Source organism: Marmota monax, unplaced genomic scaffold (genome assembly GCF_021218885.2).
Source record: "Marmota monax isolate L192 unplaced genomic scaffold, Marmota_monax_Labrador192_F-V1.1 WCK01_AAM20220418_F8-fsc00007, whole genome shotgun sequence".
Taxonomy (NCBI): Eukaryota; Metazoa; Chordata; class Mammalia; order Rodentia; family Sciuridae; genus Marmota; species Marmota monax.
Genome location: NW_026692781.1, coordinates 1,357,352 through 1,370,535, shown reverse-complemented (window position 1 = coordinate 1,370,535; position 13,184 = coordinate 1,357,352). Strand labels below are relative to the sequence as shown.

General features: G+C 34.5%; 1 protein-coding gene across 4 annotated transcripts in view; it reads left to right on the top strand.

Annotated features, from left to right (window-relative positions):
- Positions 1-7,918, top strand: part of Scn1a (sodium voltage-gated channel alpha subunit 1) — a 155,132-nt gene extending 147,214 nt beyond the window's left edge. For all 4 annotated transcript variants that reach the window (XM_058580149.1, XM_058580146.1, XM_058580148.1 and 1 more), the window contains 3 exons: positions 1,039-1,143; positions 2,586-2,856; positions 4,640-7,918. In XM_058580149.1, coding sequence (XP_058436132.1) covers positions 1,039-1,143; positions 2,586-2,856; positions 4,640-5,817 — 1,554 coding nt within the window. In that variant the 3' untranslated portion in view covers positions 5,818-7,918. The remainder of the gene's footprint in view (positions 1-1,038; positions 1,144-2,585; positions 2,857-4,639) is intronic.
- The last annotated feature ends 5,266 nt before the right edge of the window (positions 7,919-13,184 follow it).

Below are 13,184 nucleotides of genomic sequence, written 5' to 3'. Positions count from 1 at the left end.
ACTTCTTTGATTTTGAATATTTAGTATTTGACAAGATGAAAGCTACAATTATTTTAATTTTTCTTACGAATTGATTTGAATGGGATTTCAAGTGTCTCTCAGCCATATGCATTTTTTTATGTACTGTTACATCTCATTTGCTTAGTTGTTTTTTTATTATGTAATGATTGCTTTTTTCCCAATACAAAACATTTCTACTCCTAATGCTAACATTATTCTCTTTACTAATAGCATAATCTTGTCAGTATCAAGCTTTTCCATTTACTCATCAGCTTGTGTCCAGTTCTCTGTCCCTACTGTCCTGTCCCACACCTGCTATACTTAGGATTTCTGATTCATCCCTCAACTCATCCAGTTCTCTTTCCATTTCTCTGATTCAGTTCTTGACAGAGTCAAGTGACTTTCATGGCTAACTCCAAACCATCTTGCAATATAAATATCTTTAACTCTTTGCTAAATTTGAATAAGAACATCATTGTATTTAACTCAGAAAAGTAATATGTTGCCAGGCACAGTGGCACAGTCCTTGATTCCAGTGACTGGGAAGATTGAGAAAGAGGATCTTAAGTTTGAGTCCAGCCTGGGCACCTAATGAGATACAATCTCAAAATGAAAACTAGGGATGAAGCTGAGTAGTTGAGTTCCCATAGGTTAAATCAGCAATACAAAAAAAAAGTAATATATATATATGTAAGGAACTAAATATATATTTACTATCTCAGTGAGCCAAATTTTACCACTCCCTGAGTATATGGTCTTGGATAAGTGCTTATAGTTTATGGGGTTTTCTTCTCAAAATAATAATAATAATAATAATAATAATAATAATAATAATAATAATAATGTCTTTTTAATGAATGTAAGAACTAAATGAAATTACAGTGCCTACAAAGTACATTTAATTGCTCAAATCCTCAGCATAATCATGCTAATTGATTCAAAATTACATTACTTTTTAACTGTCCCTTTTTATTGTAATTGAAAAATCATGCACAAATGGACACAGTTTTAACCAGTTTTGATTTTTCTTTTCTATACTTTGGAGGTCAAGACATCTTTATGACAGAAGAACAGAAGAAATATTATAATGCAATGAAAAAATTAGGATCGAAAAAGCCACAAAAGCCTATACCTCGACCAGGAGTAAGAAATATCAAATGATATGGGGGGAAAAGTATACAAAACCAAAAAAAAATGTATGGGTTTTCTCAGAGAAATGGTAATGGTAAAAAAAAAGTAAAAGACTAAACAAGATGGCATATAAAATGTACCTTTGTCTTCAAAAGATTTAGAACTACACAATTAGAATCCAAATTAAGTGGCCAGAGAATGTGTAGACATTTGAGCTGCAGAGAGAAAGTTAATTATCTATTTGTAGAGTAGTTACCATTTAATGCTGGGAAGTGGGTAAACCTTTGGATGGGGCTAAGGTACAAGTAGTTTCCTACTAGATTCAGAGGTTGATGAATTGTAAAGTGAAATAAAATTTTATTTTCATTTTATGTTTCCCTAGAAGTACTGAGTGTTTTGGAGAAGGAAATAATTTCAGCAACTACCATTCATATTGACTATAAATTTAGAAATTACTAACTAATGTCTTTTAAAAAATCAAGGTCAAAAATTAAATTTCAACATGATAAATAACAATCTTTGTATTTCCATGATGAACTAAACAAGCTGTGAAAATGGAGAGACCTTGCTCACATTAATGATTTTCATGACAATGATCTTTGAGCTCAAATTTGGAGGGAGCATCAGAGAAAATTCATAATGCTAGGCCAATAGTGCCTTTTTGAGAATGATGAGAAATATATACTTTCCTATGTTGATACTTATTACTAGAAGTAGAAATGAGTCAATGATGTGTATAGAAAATGTAGGATACTAAATATCCTTAGATTTTTTTTATTGGCCAGGGAAATAGATGATGGCCTTCAGTGTCTGACAGTGACAGAACTGGGGAAGAGAACTACAAATCAGTTACAAAACATGTGAAATTTTTCTTTTAACATCAAAACAAGGAACGTAATTCTGGTCTGATTATCCCTGTGGAGGCTCAGCATTTTGTTTCTGACAATGCTAGCGAAGACTCTTTAGTAGGAGAAATATCAGTATTATCATATGTGGAATGTAACTGTATGTATCCTGAGATTCCCAAGTTCCCTTTAATGATTCTTTGAGGATAAAGGAAATTGAATATTAACATTATTGTACTAATAGTATTAATCCAACTGATCATGGAAAAGTTTGGTAACATCAAATCAAACAGGTTTCTCACCTCATAATTTTAGTATATTGATATGCATTTTGTTTCCTCTGACTGATGTATACAGTATGTGATGTTTCCTATTAGAAACTGTTTGGACAAGGAGTTGCTGTTCTGATGAATAGGTACAGATAAATAGCAATTTAGATAACTAAATTTTAAAGATCAATGTGCCATAAATCATCCCTTACAAAAATCAGGGTCAATCAGCTATAATGTACAATATTAGAAAGTGAATTAATGCAAAAAATTGCTGATGCATATGCTAGTGTGCAAAAAAAATAAAACTGTTGCTAAAAGCATTTCTGTTTCTCTACAGAACAAATTTCAAGGAATGGTCTTTGACTTTGTAACCAGACAAGTTTTTGACATAAGCATCATGATTCTTATCTGCCTTAACATGGTCACAATGATGGTGGAAACAGATGACCAGAGTGAATATGTGACTAACATTCTGTCACGCATCAATCTGGTATTCATCGTGTTGTTCACTGGAGAGTGTGTGCTGAAGCTCATTTCCCTCCGCCATTATTATTTTACGATTGGCTGGAATATTTTTGATTTTGTGGTTGTCATTCTTTCCATTGTAGGTAAGAAATATTTAAGATTTCTCAAATTCAGTTAAAAAAAGTGAAAGTTTAAAAACAACTTTGGAATAGAGGTCCTCCCAACATTTAATCATTGTGAATATTTTGATGCATTTCATCCAGAAGTATAATCAGGAAAGACATTACATTAGAGAAAAGCTATGGAAACACCAGCATGTAGATACTGGTAGAAGCTGGTTGAAAGATAAGGAAAAATAGTACAAAATGATGATAAAGACAAGGACTAAATGTTAGCAGATACAAAGATTTCCTACATTACCATAAAAAATGAAGTTTTATTAATCAAGCACAAGGGAAGTGAGGTAAACTGGAACTTCATTTCCTTAGTTATATACTTAAAATCCTGGAATTTACAATAGACTTCATGAACAACAGCTCTTTTCATAAAAGATATAAGGAAGGTCTTGTGAAGGGAAGACCTCTGTGTGCAGGCCTGAAATATTCACTCTCTCTTAAACAAGGGGACATCAATCAATGTTTAACCATCCATTAAAGGGAACCTTTTTTGGGCAGATTTTCATATCATTCCCCACTCTGAATAAATTGGCCTTAAATCCAATTCATATGTTATATAACTTTTGATCCCCAATCTAATCCATGACTACAATCCTTTCAACTCAAAGGCATTTAGATTTTTGAGCTATTCGTCAGTATAGCCTTTATTGAAAAGGAAAATTAGAAAAGAAGGTTTTTAAAAAAAGGGGGGGGGGGGACATGATACCAATACCAGACACAGGGAATCAAAGCAAACATCAACTTTGGATCCTTTCACAAATGCACCATGAGGTATACAAGCAAATATGTAAATAAGAATATTGTAATGGAAGCTCAGAAAAGCATCAAGTTCATAGATGAAAATAGCATCAAAAACTACTTTTTGATGGATAAAATGTAAAAAGAGGATTTATAATTTGGCAATTTCAGAAAAAATAAATTATATTCATATAAATTTATACTAACATTATTGACTGCTGTTGTTCACCAGACTTGTGCATTTATTTATTTTTTTTTAGATCCTGACTTGGGAATGTAAGGTTAAAAATAGATTGTCAACATCCCTCAAAGACAAAAAAATACTGTGGTCCTTATAGTTTAATTTATTGTTGAATGTCAAAATCAAAGGTTATTCATAATATAGATAAATAGATAACAGACATGAATGGGTCCAAATGTTAACAATTCGTGAATCTAGATGGAGGATTATTATATATTTATTGTACTATTTTACAACTTTTCTATGATAAATCTAATTATATCATTCCGCCCTACACACCTGTGAGTTCTGCATCTGTGTGTTCTTTATAGATCATGGACAAAAAAGTCTTCAGAAAAAATTGCATCTTTATTGAACATGTACAGACTCTTTCTCTTGTCATTATTTCCTATATAATAGACTATAAGCTACTTACATAGCATTTACTTTGAGTTAGGTATTGTAAGTGTTTTAGGGATGACCTAAAGTATACAGGAAAATGTGCATAGGTTAAATGCAAGTACTATACCATATTTTATGTGACTTGATTATCCATGAATTCTGGTATCCTGGGAGTGAAAGGGAGTCCTGGAATCAGTACCTTGCAGATACTGAAAGATGACTGTATTATGTGTATGTGATATCTAAGAAACATAATTGAATTTCAGTATTCTGAATTTACCTCAGAGCCTCAAAAACTTAAGCATTATCTTAATGAATAACTTTTTCACTAGTTGTATTCTCTTTGTTTTTTCTTTCTTTCTTTCTTTTATTCTCATCATTTATCCACAGGAATGTTTCTTGCTGAGTTGATAGAAAAATATTTTGTGTCCCCAACCCTGTTCCGAGTGATCCGTCTTGCCAGGATTGGCCGAATCCTACGTCTGATCAAAGGGGCAAAGGGGATCCGTACACTGCTCTTTGCTTTGATGATGTCCCTTCCTGCCTTGTTTAACATTGGCCTCCTGCTCTTCCTGGTCATGTTCATCTATGCCATCTTTGGAATGTCTAACTTTGCCTACGTTAAGAGGGAAGTTGGAATTGATGACATGTTCAATTTTGAGACCTTTGGCAATAGCATGATCTGCTTGTTCCAAATAACCACCTCTGCTGGCTGGGATGGATTGCTGGCACCTATTCTCAACAGTAAACCACCTGACTGTGATCCTAATAAAGTTAATCCTGGAAGCTCAGTTAAAGGAGACTGTGGGAACCCCTCTGTTGGGATTTTCTTTTTTGTCAGTTACATCATCATATCCTTTCTGGTCGTGGTGAACATGTACATCGCTGTCATCCTGGAGAACTTCAGTGTTGCTACTGAAGAAAGTGCAGAGCCCCTGAGTGAGGATGACTTTGAGATGTTCTATGAGGTTTGGGAGAAGTTTGATCCTGATGCAACCCAGTTCATGGAATTTGAAAAACTATCTCAGTTTGCAGCTGCTCTTGAACCTCCTCTCAATTTGCCACAACCAAACAAACTCCAGCTCATTGCTATGGATTTGCCCATGGTGAGTGGTGACCGAATCCACTGTCTAGACATCTTATTTGCTTTTACAAAGCGCGTCCTAGGAGAGAGTGGAGAGATGGATGCCCTCCGAATACAGATGGAAGAGCGGTTCATGGCTTCCAATCCTTCCAAGGTCTCCTATCAGCCAATCACTACTACTTTAAAACGAAAACAAGAGGAAGTATCTGCTGTTATTATTCAGCGTGCTTACAGGCGCCACCTTTTAAAGCGAACTGTCAAGCAAGCTTCATTTACATATAATAAGAACAAACTCAAAGGTGGGGCTAATCTTCTTGTAAAAGAAGACATGATAATCGATAGAATAAATGAAAACTCTATTACAGAGAAAACTGATCTGACCATGTCCACTGCAGTCTGTCCACCCTCCTATGATCGGGTGACAAAGCCAATTGTGGAAAAACACGAGCAAGAAGGAAAAGATGAAAAAGCCAAAGGGAAATAAACAAAAACAAATAAAAATAATTGGGTGACAAATTGTTTACAGCCTGTGAAGGTGATGTATTTTTGTCAACAGGACTCCATTAGGAGGTCAATGCCAAACTGACTGTTTTTACACAAATCTACTTAAGGTCAGTGCCTACAATAAGACAGTGACCCCCTTGTCGGCAAACTGTGTGACTCTGTGTAAAGGGGAGACAACCTTGACAGGAGGTTACTGTCCTCACTACCAGCTGACACTGCTGAAGACAAGAGACAAAGTGGTTACGCAGACTGTAGGGACCAGTTTAAAGGGGTGCAAACCTATAATTTGGGGATTGTTTAACATGAAACACTTTAGTGTAGTAATTGTATCCACTGTTTGCATTTCAACTGCCACATTTGTCACGTTTTTACAAACTCTGTTAGTGGATTCATCTTTTTTTTAATCCATATGTTGTTTGTTATATGTGACTATTTTTGTAAACAGGATTTCTGTTGGGAAATAGACTCAAGGACCCCTTTTACAGGTATGCCACCTGGGGGTCATGGCAGCCTCATGGCCCTCCCACCTTCACCAAGACATGGTTTGCATGAAGGCATGCTGCACTTAGAGATCATGCATGAGGAAAAGAGTCACAAGGGAAGCCACGACAGTTCTTAAGCAGTTCTTAAACCTCATCTGTGTTCCTGGGAGGGTAGCTGGGTGATAACTGGAGGTGCCTTGCTGATCTTGTTTCATCCAGTCTAGCCCCTAGACCAAGTAGATTGTTTGGGGGTAAGTCATTAAGTCTTAGTAGGTGCAAACTTCATTCAAATGTCTGGAGTCATAAATGTTATATTTCTGTTTATTGTATTAAAAACTCTAAATAATGAATACTGATCCTCACCCCCACCCCCCAGAAGACTGAATTGACCAAATGAATCCTTTGTAAATTTCTGCTTAATCTTGCACTTTGTTTAGCCATCTTCAGCCAGGTTGACACTGTATATGTTAATGAAATGCTATTTATTATGTAAATAGTCATTTTAACCTGTGGTGCACGTTTGAGCAAACAAATAATGACCTAAGCACAGTATTTATTGCATCAAATATGTACCACAAGAAATGTAGAGTGCAAGCTTTATACAGGTAATATAATGTATTCCGTACCATTATAGATAGTTTGGATGCTATCAATGCATGTTTATATTACCATGCTGCTGTATCTGGTTTCTCCCACTGCTCAGAATCTCATTTATGAGAAACCATATGTCAGTGGTAAAGTCAAGGAAATTGTTCAACAGATCTCATTTCTTCAAGTCATTAAACAATAGTTTGCCGCACTCTAACAATTTTTTGGTTATTTTAAAATTTTAAGTGAATAACATATGGTGTATAGCCAGATTGTACAGACATGTTTAAAAAAACACCGCTTAACCTGTTAAAATGTGTTTAGAATTTTATAAGCAAATATAAATACTGTAAAAAGTCATTTTATTTTATTTTTCAGCATTATGTACATAAATATGAAGAGGAAATTATCTTCAGGTTGATATCACAATCACTTTTCTTACTTTCTGTCCATAGTACTTTTTCATGGAAGATATTTGCTAAACAAGAAATGAAAACAAGACTGGGTAGTTGTAGATTTTGCCTTTTTATTATTATATTTGCTAATTTTAGATTATTTCATAATTTTAAGGGGCAAAAAATAGGCTCAAGACTCACATCCAAATTATGCTTTTCAATTGGAAAGGGTATAAAATTTGATTTACATTTTTGGTAGTGTCTGCATTAACTGATTGAAGGTAGTGTTTATTTTTCATTTTTGCCTTTTTTACCTCCTAACTTTTCTTTATGCTTTCATTTCCTTGGAGTCATGCTGCTTTAGATTGCTCTGAGTATAATGTTGGCTTTGCAATTTTTAATTTTTTCCACAAAAAGAGAGAGTAGTGAAATTGTCAATTACATCAGGACATTTTGTGTTTCTTACAGAAGCAAATCATAGGCTCCTCTTTTTCTTAAAACTACTTAGATAAATTGTATTAGTGAACTGCATGCTGGAAAATGCTACTATTACCCTAATGATGCTAATCAACATTAAAAATGTGCAAAACTAATAAAGATTACATTTTTTATTTTATTGTTTGCCCATTTAATTTTGTTAGCAGTGTTTTTCAACCGGATGGAGATATTTTTTATTTTATAGTTGGGGCAGAAGGAAAGCTCAGTATGTGCATGCACACACACACCACAGGGAGACAAGAAAATCTAGAATTGAATTGAAACTGGAGGGAAAGACTTCTTTGGAAAAACAAGAAGCGGAGTGTGATCTCTGTTAGGACAAAGAATGGGTGCCAAAGCATAAGCCAGTATCTCTGGGAAAAAAAAATAAGAACAAGCACAATGGTGGATGGCCACTTGAGCTATAAAAAGAAGCCTTTAAATTTTTATTAAAAAATTTAAAAATGCCATATATGAGTAGGATATTTTTTGCATCTTCAGAAACTTTCTTCATATTTCCCCATTCTGCTGTATGCATAAGGACAGTGAAATTTTTGCATTGCATCAATGGCTCCTCCTACCTTTGAGTTCCCAGTTGTTTGACTGGTGGGAAGCTCTTGCAGGAAAACACCCACACTCCCAACCCCATCTGAGGGAGAAGAATATTATTTGCTGATTTCTTCTTTGCTGGGTTGCCCTGGATAGGCAATGGCTGCATTCCTCCACTGAATGTCATATTGTCCTCTCCTACAACTAGGGCTACTTTCATTGGGGTCAGATAATCCTTAGTCCTCTTGTTCCTTCAGGCCTGCTGCTGGCCTGGGAGTGCTCCCTTATTCTTCATGGCTTTCCCCTCCCCATGCCCACACCTTTGTAATCAGCCTCTGTATGAAAACCTTCTCTATGTCTCATTTTAAGCACACTCTCTGTCCCCTGTCTAACTAATAAAAAGTGTGAAATAGCTGGTGAGAGTCAGAAAAGGCCAAGGTTTGCTGTGAGTTAGCTTTGAGATCATTTGACTGTCTTTCATAGGTAGAAAAATACTGACTGGAGGAAACACAGGGAAATCCAGTGCAGAATTCACAGGGACATGGAAAAGTTACTTGAGTAGTTCAGAGAGTAAAGTTAACAGTCTTTACAAATTAATCTAATTTTCTGAGGAAAGAGAAGCTTTTGCTTGTTTATAGGCTCATACTATCTCAGTTGTAGATCCAGAAGGGGAACATGGCCTTGCTCCAAAAGGAAACAGTAATGTACAGTGCTTCTCCCATCCTTCCACAACTTATTTACCCCATCTGTTCATAATATCATCACCCTAAAACAAAATGACAATTAATTCTGACTTAGTAGTGGCTGAAAAGAATTTCCTATTTCCAACTAAAGTAAATAAGAACGATGGGATAAACTGTTCAGAGATTTTATATCACACATCCTGATAAAATGCACTGAAGATAAGATTACTGTGTGCTGTGATGCACTGTGAAAAAATTATCATCTCCTGATAAAAGCCATATCAGTACTTTACAGATATAAAAGAAGCATCAGTGAAATATATTTCACTTTGTCTATACTATAAAATATATCATATGCATTTATCCTTATAAATCTCCACTTTTATCTTGGTATTATTTTTCATAATATTTGCTGCACCATAAAGTAATGAATGCCCAAAGAATGCCTAGGTCATATTAACAGAATGTAGAAACCAACTATAAGAGGCTGCCCATCAGCTAAAGCTGAGGCAATTGGAGCATCAAAAGAAATAATGATAATAATAGATTACAACTCACTGAACAAAATTAAAATCCACAAGCATATACTTCTATAAGTATGTAGAGAAAAGTAAAAATTCTCTTCCTTAGAGCAGACTGTTAACTAACAAATGTAGAATAATGGAGTTGAATAAATCATGATTTGGCAGATACTATTATGAAATTGATTCCTATAAGAATCATCAATGAATGCTAAAACTCATGGGTGAAAGTTTGATAAGGAACAGGAAACTCAGACTGCTTGAAAGTATGTCTGTATTAATTAAACATTTCAAAAGAAGAAAATTACAGGGGAGAAACAAAGCAGGCACAACCTTCAAGAATAGTATCAATTAGGAGATGGAACAATATTATGGAATGGAATGTATGATGTATGGAAAAGCCCACATCACGTCTTGGTATCCAGTTAGGTTTTCATAACCTGAATATAACCATAAGGAAAACAAAATTGAAGGCATTCTATAAAATAACTGGACTAAAATTTTAAAATGTGCGTCATGAAAAACAAAATGAAACAAAAAGACTAAGGAACTGCTTCAGGTTGAAGAGCTACAATGGCTAAACACAATGTGTGATGGTATGGGATACTGGACTGGGAATAGTGATGGAGAATGTCATTGGAAACACTGAATTGGAGTGTGTACTATTGACGAGTTATTCATATTTTAACATTTTGATTTTTATTAATTTTTAAGCTAGTGTACCTATTATAAAAAAAGAAAAGAAAATGTTATTGTTCTCAGAAAATGCATGCTAAAGTATTTAGAAGTAAAGAGATGAAGTCCACAGCTCCCACTTCAGTGAGTTCAAAGAAAAATCCGTTATATATAGTTAATTATATACGCATATACGTACACACACATATATCTGTATACATACATGTGTGTATAGTTAGAAAGAAATGCAGATATAGTATGCAGATAAACATAGATGTGTGTGTCTTTGGGGAGGGGAGGATTTTTTGGCTGTTGTGCTGTTGAAGTATTTACATATCTATGTTTACACTATTATCTGATTCTTATATTCTGGACTTTATGATTTCTACACTCAAAATTAGATCTTCTCTACCAACTTTAAAGTATCCTGGATTTTAATTATTGTAGTTTCATCCAAGTCATCTTTCTGAAGTGTTACTTAAATGATCACATTCCTCATTTTTCATGGTAATTCCTATTTGCTAAAACCAAAAATATTTTAGGAGAGATGTATGGCATAGTGGTTAAGTCCCCAGTATTTGAAGATGAACTGATCTAATTTAGAGATTCATATCTTTATTCTGGTGATTCTGTCCAAATGATAATTGTAGATGGTTTTTGTCTGTCTATGCTGGAGCCCAGACCTTGAGGGATGTAAAAAAATTTCAAACACAGTTCCACATAGCAGCACTCCCATAACGATATTTTCATATGCCTTATAAACCCAAGAAATTAAGAAAAATGTAAAAGATATTTACAAATCTGAACATATTCAATTTAAAGAATTTCATTTGAAAATTGTGTCTTCTAGATTATTTTCTAAAGATTAACATTATTTAGCATACAAATATTCTTTTGAAGTGATAGTGAGAAAAAAATGATACTAGGTTATTTGTTTTAATATTTTATTTGGCCAAATGAAAAACTTTTGGTCTTCTCATTTGTATTTCACTGATGTATACAATCCTAAATCCTAGGAACCATTGGAATAGACAGCTCAACTTCATAAGTTTGTATGTTTGCAGGAACTAGAACTATACAAACTTTTAATATTAAGGGCAGCAAATATGTCCTGTGATTTCATATGCTATCCTGTGTGCGATGGGATTTCATATTATTATGTAAGTAAATTAATGTGTTTCTGAATCACCATGAATTAAATAAAGTATTCATAAAAAGATTGCTCTAGTAAGTTACAGCTGTTAGTATGGTTCTTCCTGGCCCATGGGAATATTTCACTGATGTTGTCAATTAATATTGATTCAATCAGTGTGGCAGCAAAAGCACTAGGAAAAACAAAATATTCTAAGCAGCCAAGTATAGTTGGGAAAGTTGTACACTAAGATATTCTTAAAATCACAAGTAGGTAATCTGCAATGTCACCTGATTATCCAATATTGCTTGAGTCTCTTATTGTCCCCTTAGAACCTCTTCATGTTAGAAGGTAACTGTCTCTTACTTCACCAAGAAACAGGACGATACAGTCACAAATTTCTTTGACTTCTTTTTTTTTTCAGATTCAGATTCCAAATTTATTTATTTTTTATTTTTTTATTAGTTGCTCAAAACATTACAATGATCTTGACATATCATACATTTGATTCAAATGGGGTATGAATTCTTATTTTTCCACATGTACAGATTGCAGGATCACATTGGTTATACAGCCACATTTATACATACAGCCATACTAGTGTCTGTTGTATTCTGCTGTCCTTCCTATCCCCCCTCCCTTCTCCTCCCCTCCCATCACCTCTCTCTACCTCATCTACTGTAACACATTTCTCTCTCTCTTTTTTTTCTTCCCCCTCACACCATCTTATATGTAATTTTGTATAACAATGAGGGTCTCCTTCCATCTTCCATACAATTCCCCTTCTCTCTCCCATTCCCTCCCACCTCTCGTCCCTGTTTAATGGTAATCTTCTTCTTTGACTTCTTTACTACACAGTGAAAAATGGTATCCAAGTCCTTTCCCATCCCTTCCCTTGACTCTCCTTCCCTTTTCTTCCTTTCTCCTCTCTCTCCTTTGCTTCCTCTCTCTCCCTGTTCTTCCCTTTTCGCTCACCTTACATCTGTCCCTCCCTCCTTCCTTGCTCTTCCTCCCTCCCTTGGTCCTTTCCCCCATCTATTCACAAAATAGCTTTTCCCATTCATTTCCACATTATTTGATACCTTGCTCCATCTGTTCCCCCTTTCTTGTATCTCTCGCTCTTAACTGATCATTTTTATTTATGTCTTTCATTTTTATGCACTTTCAATTTTTTCTCATCTTGAAAAATAACTGTGGTTAACCTTGATGCATCTTTTTCCAGTATCCCATTATATCATTCTTTTAAAGATTACCTTAAAAAAGCAGGGCTCTATACAAACTTTCTACAATCTTGGTTAATATTAAAAGACATATAGGTCTCAGTAATATTTGTGAGAAAATTTGGCTGCAAATAGTCCTGTTAACATAAGCACTTTGCATTTCAAAACACTGTGCTAGCTATTATACTTCCCATTACCATTATGACAAAAGAGCTAGAAGGTATTAAAGGTGGACACAGCAACAAAGAACATTACCCATATGGAACAATGCTGTGCATACTCAGTTTCTGATTATCACAAATTACATCTCCTCAGCTCTCTGTTTACTTTGAAGGGCATGATGCTCCCAGAGGTATTTAAGTCTTTATTGCAATTTGTTGTTGTTATTGTTTCCTCTCATATGACTGTAACCTTTGCTTATGAGAATACAGAAACCAGAAAGTTCTTAAATAAATTTACAGGAAATTGTATTTTTAAGAATAAATTCCTTATGAAAACAACTGTTATATAAAGTTTAAATGTCCCACTAATATGCCAATGCACTCATTCCTTCTGTGTTAATTAAACTTGACATTATGTATGTGTGATTATTTGTTGTAAAGTGCTAAGGCAGGTCATATCTTTG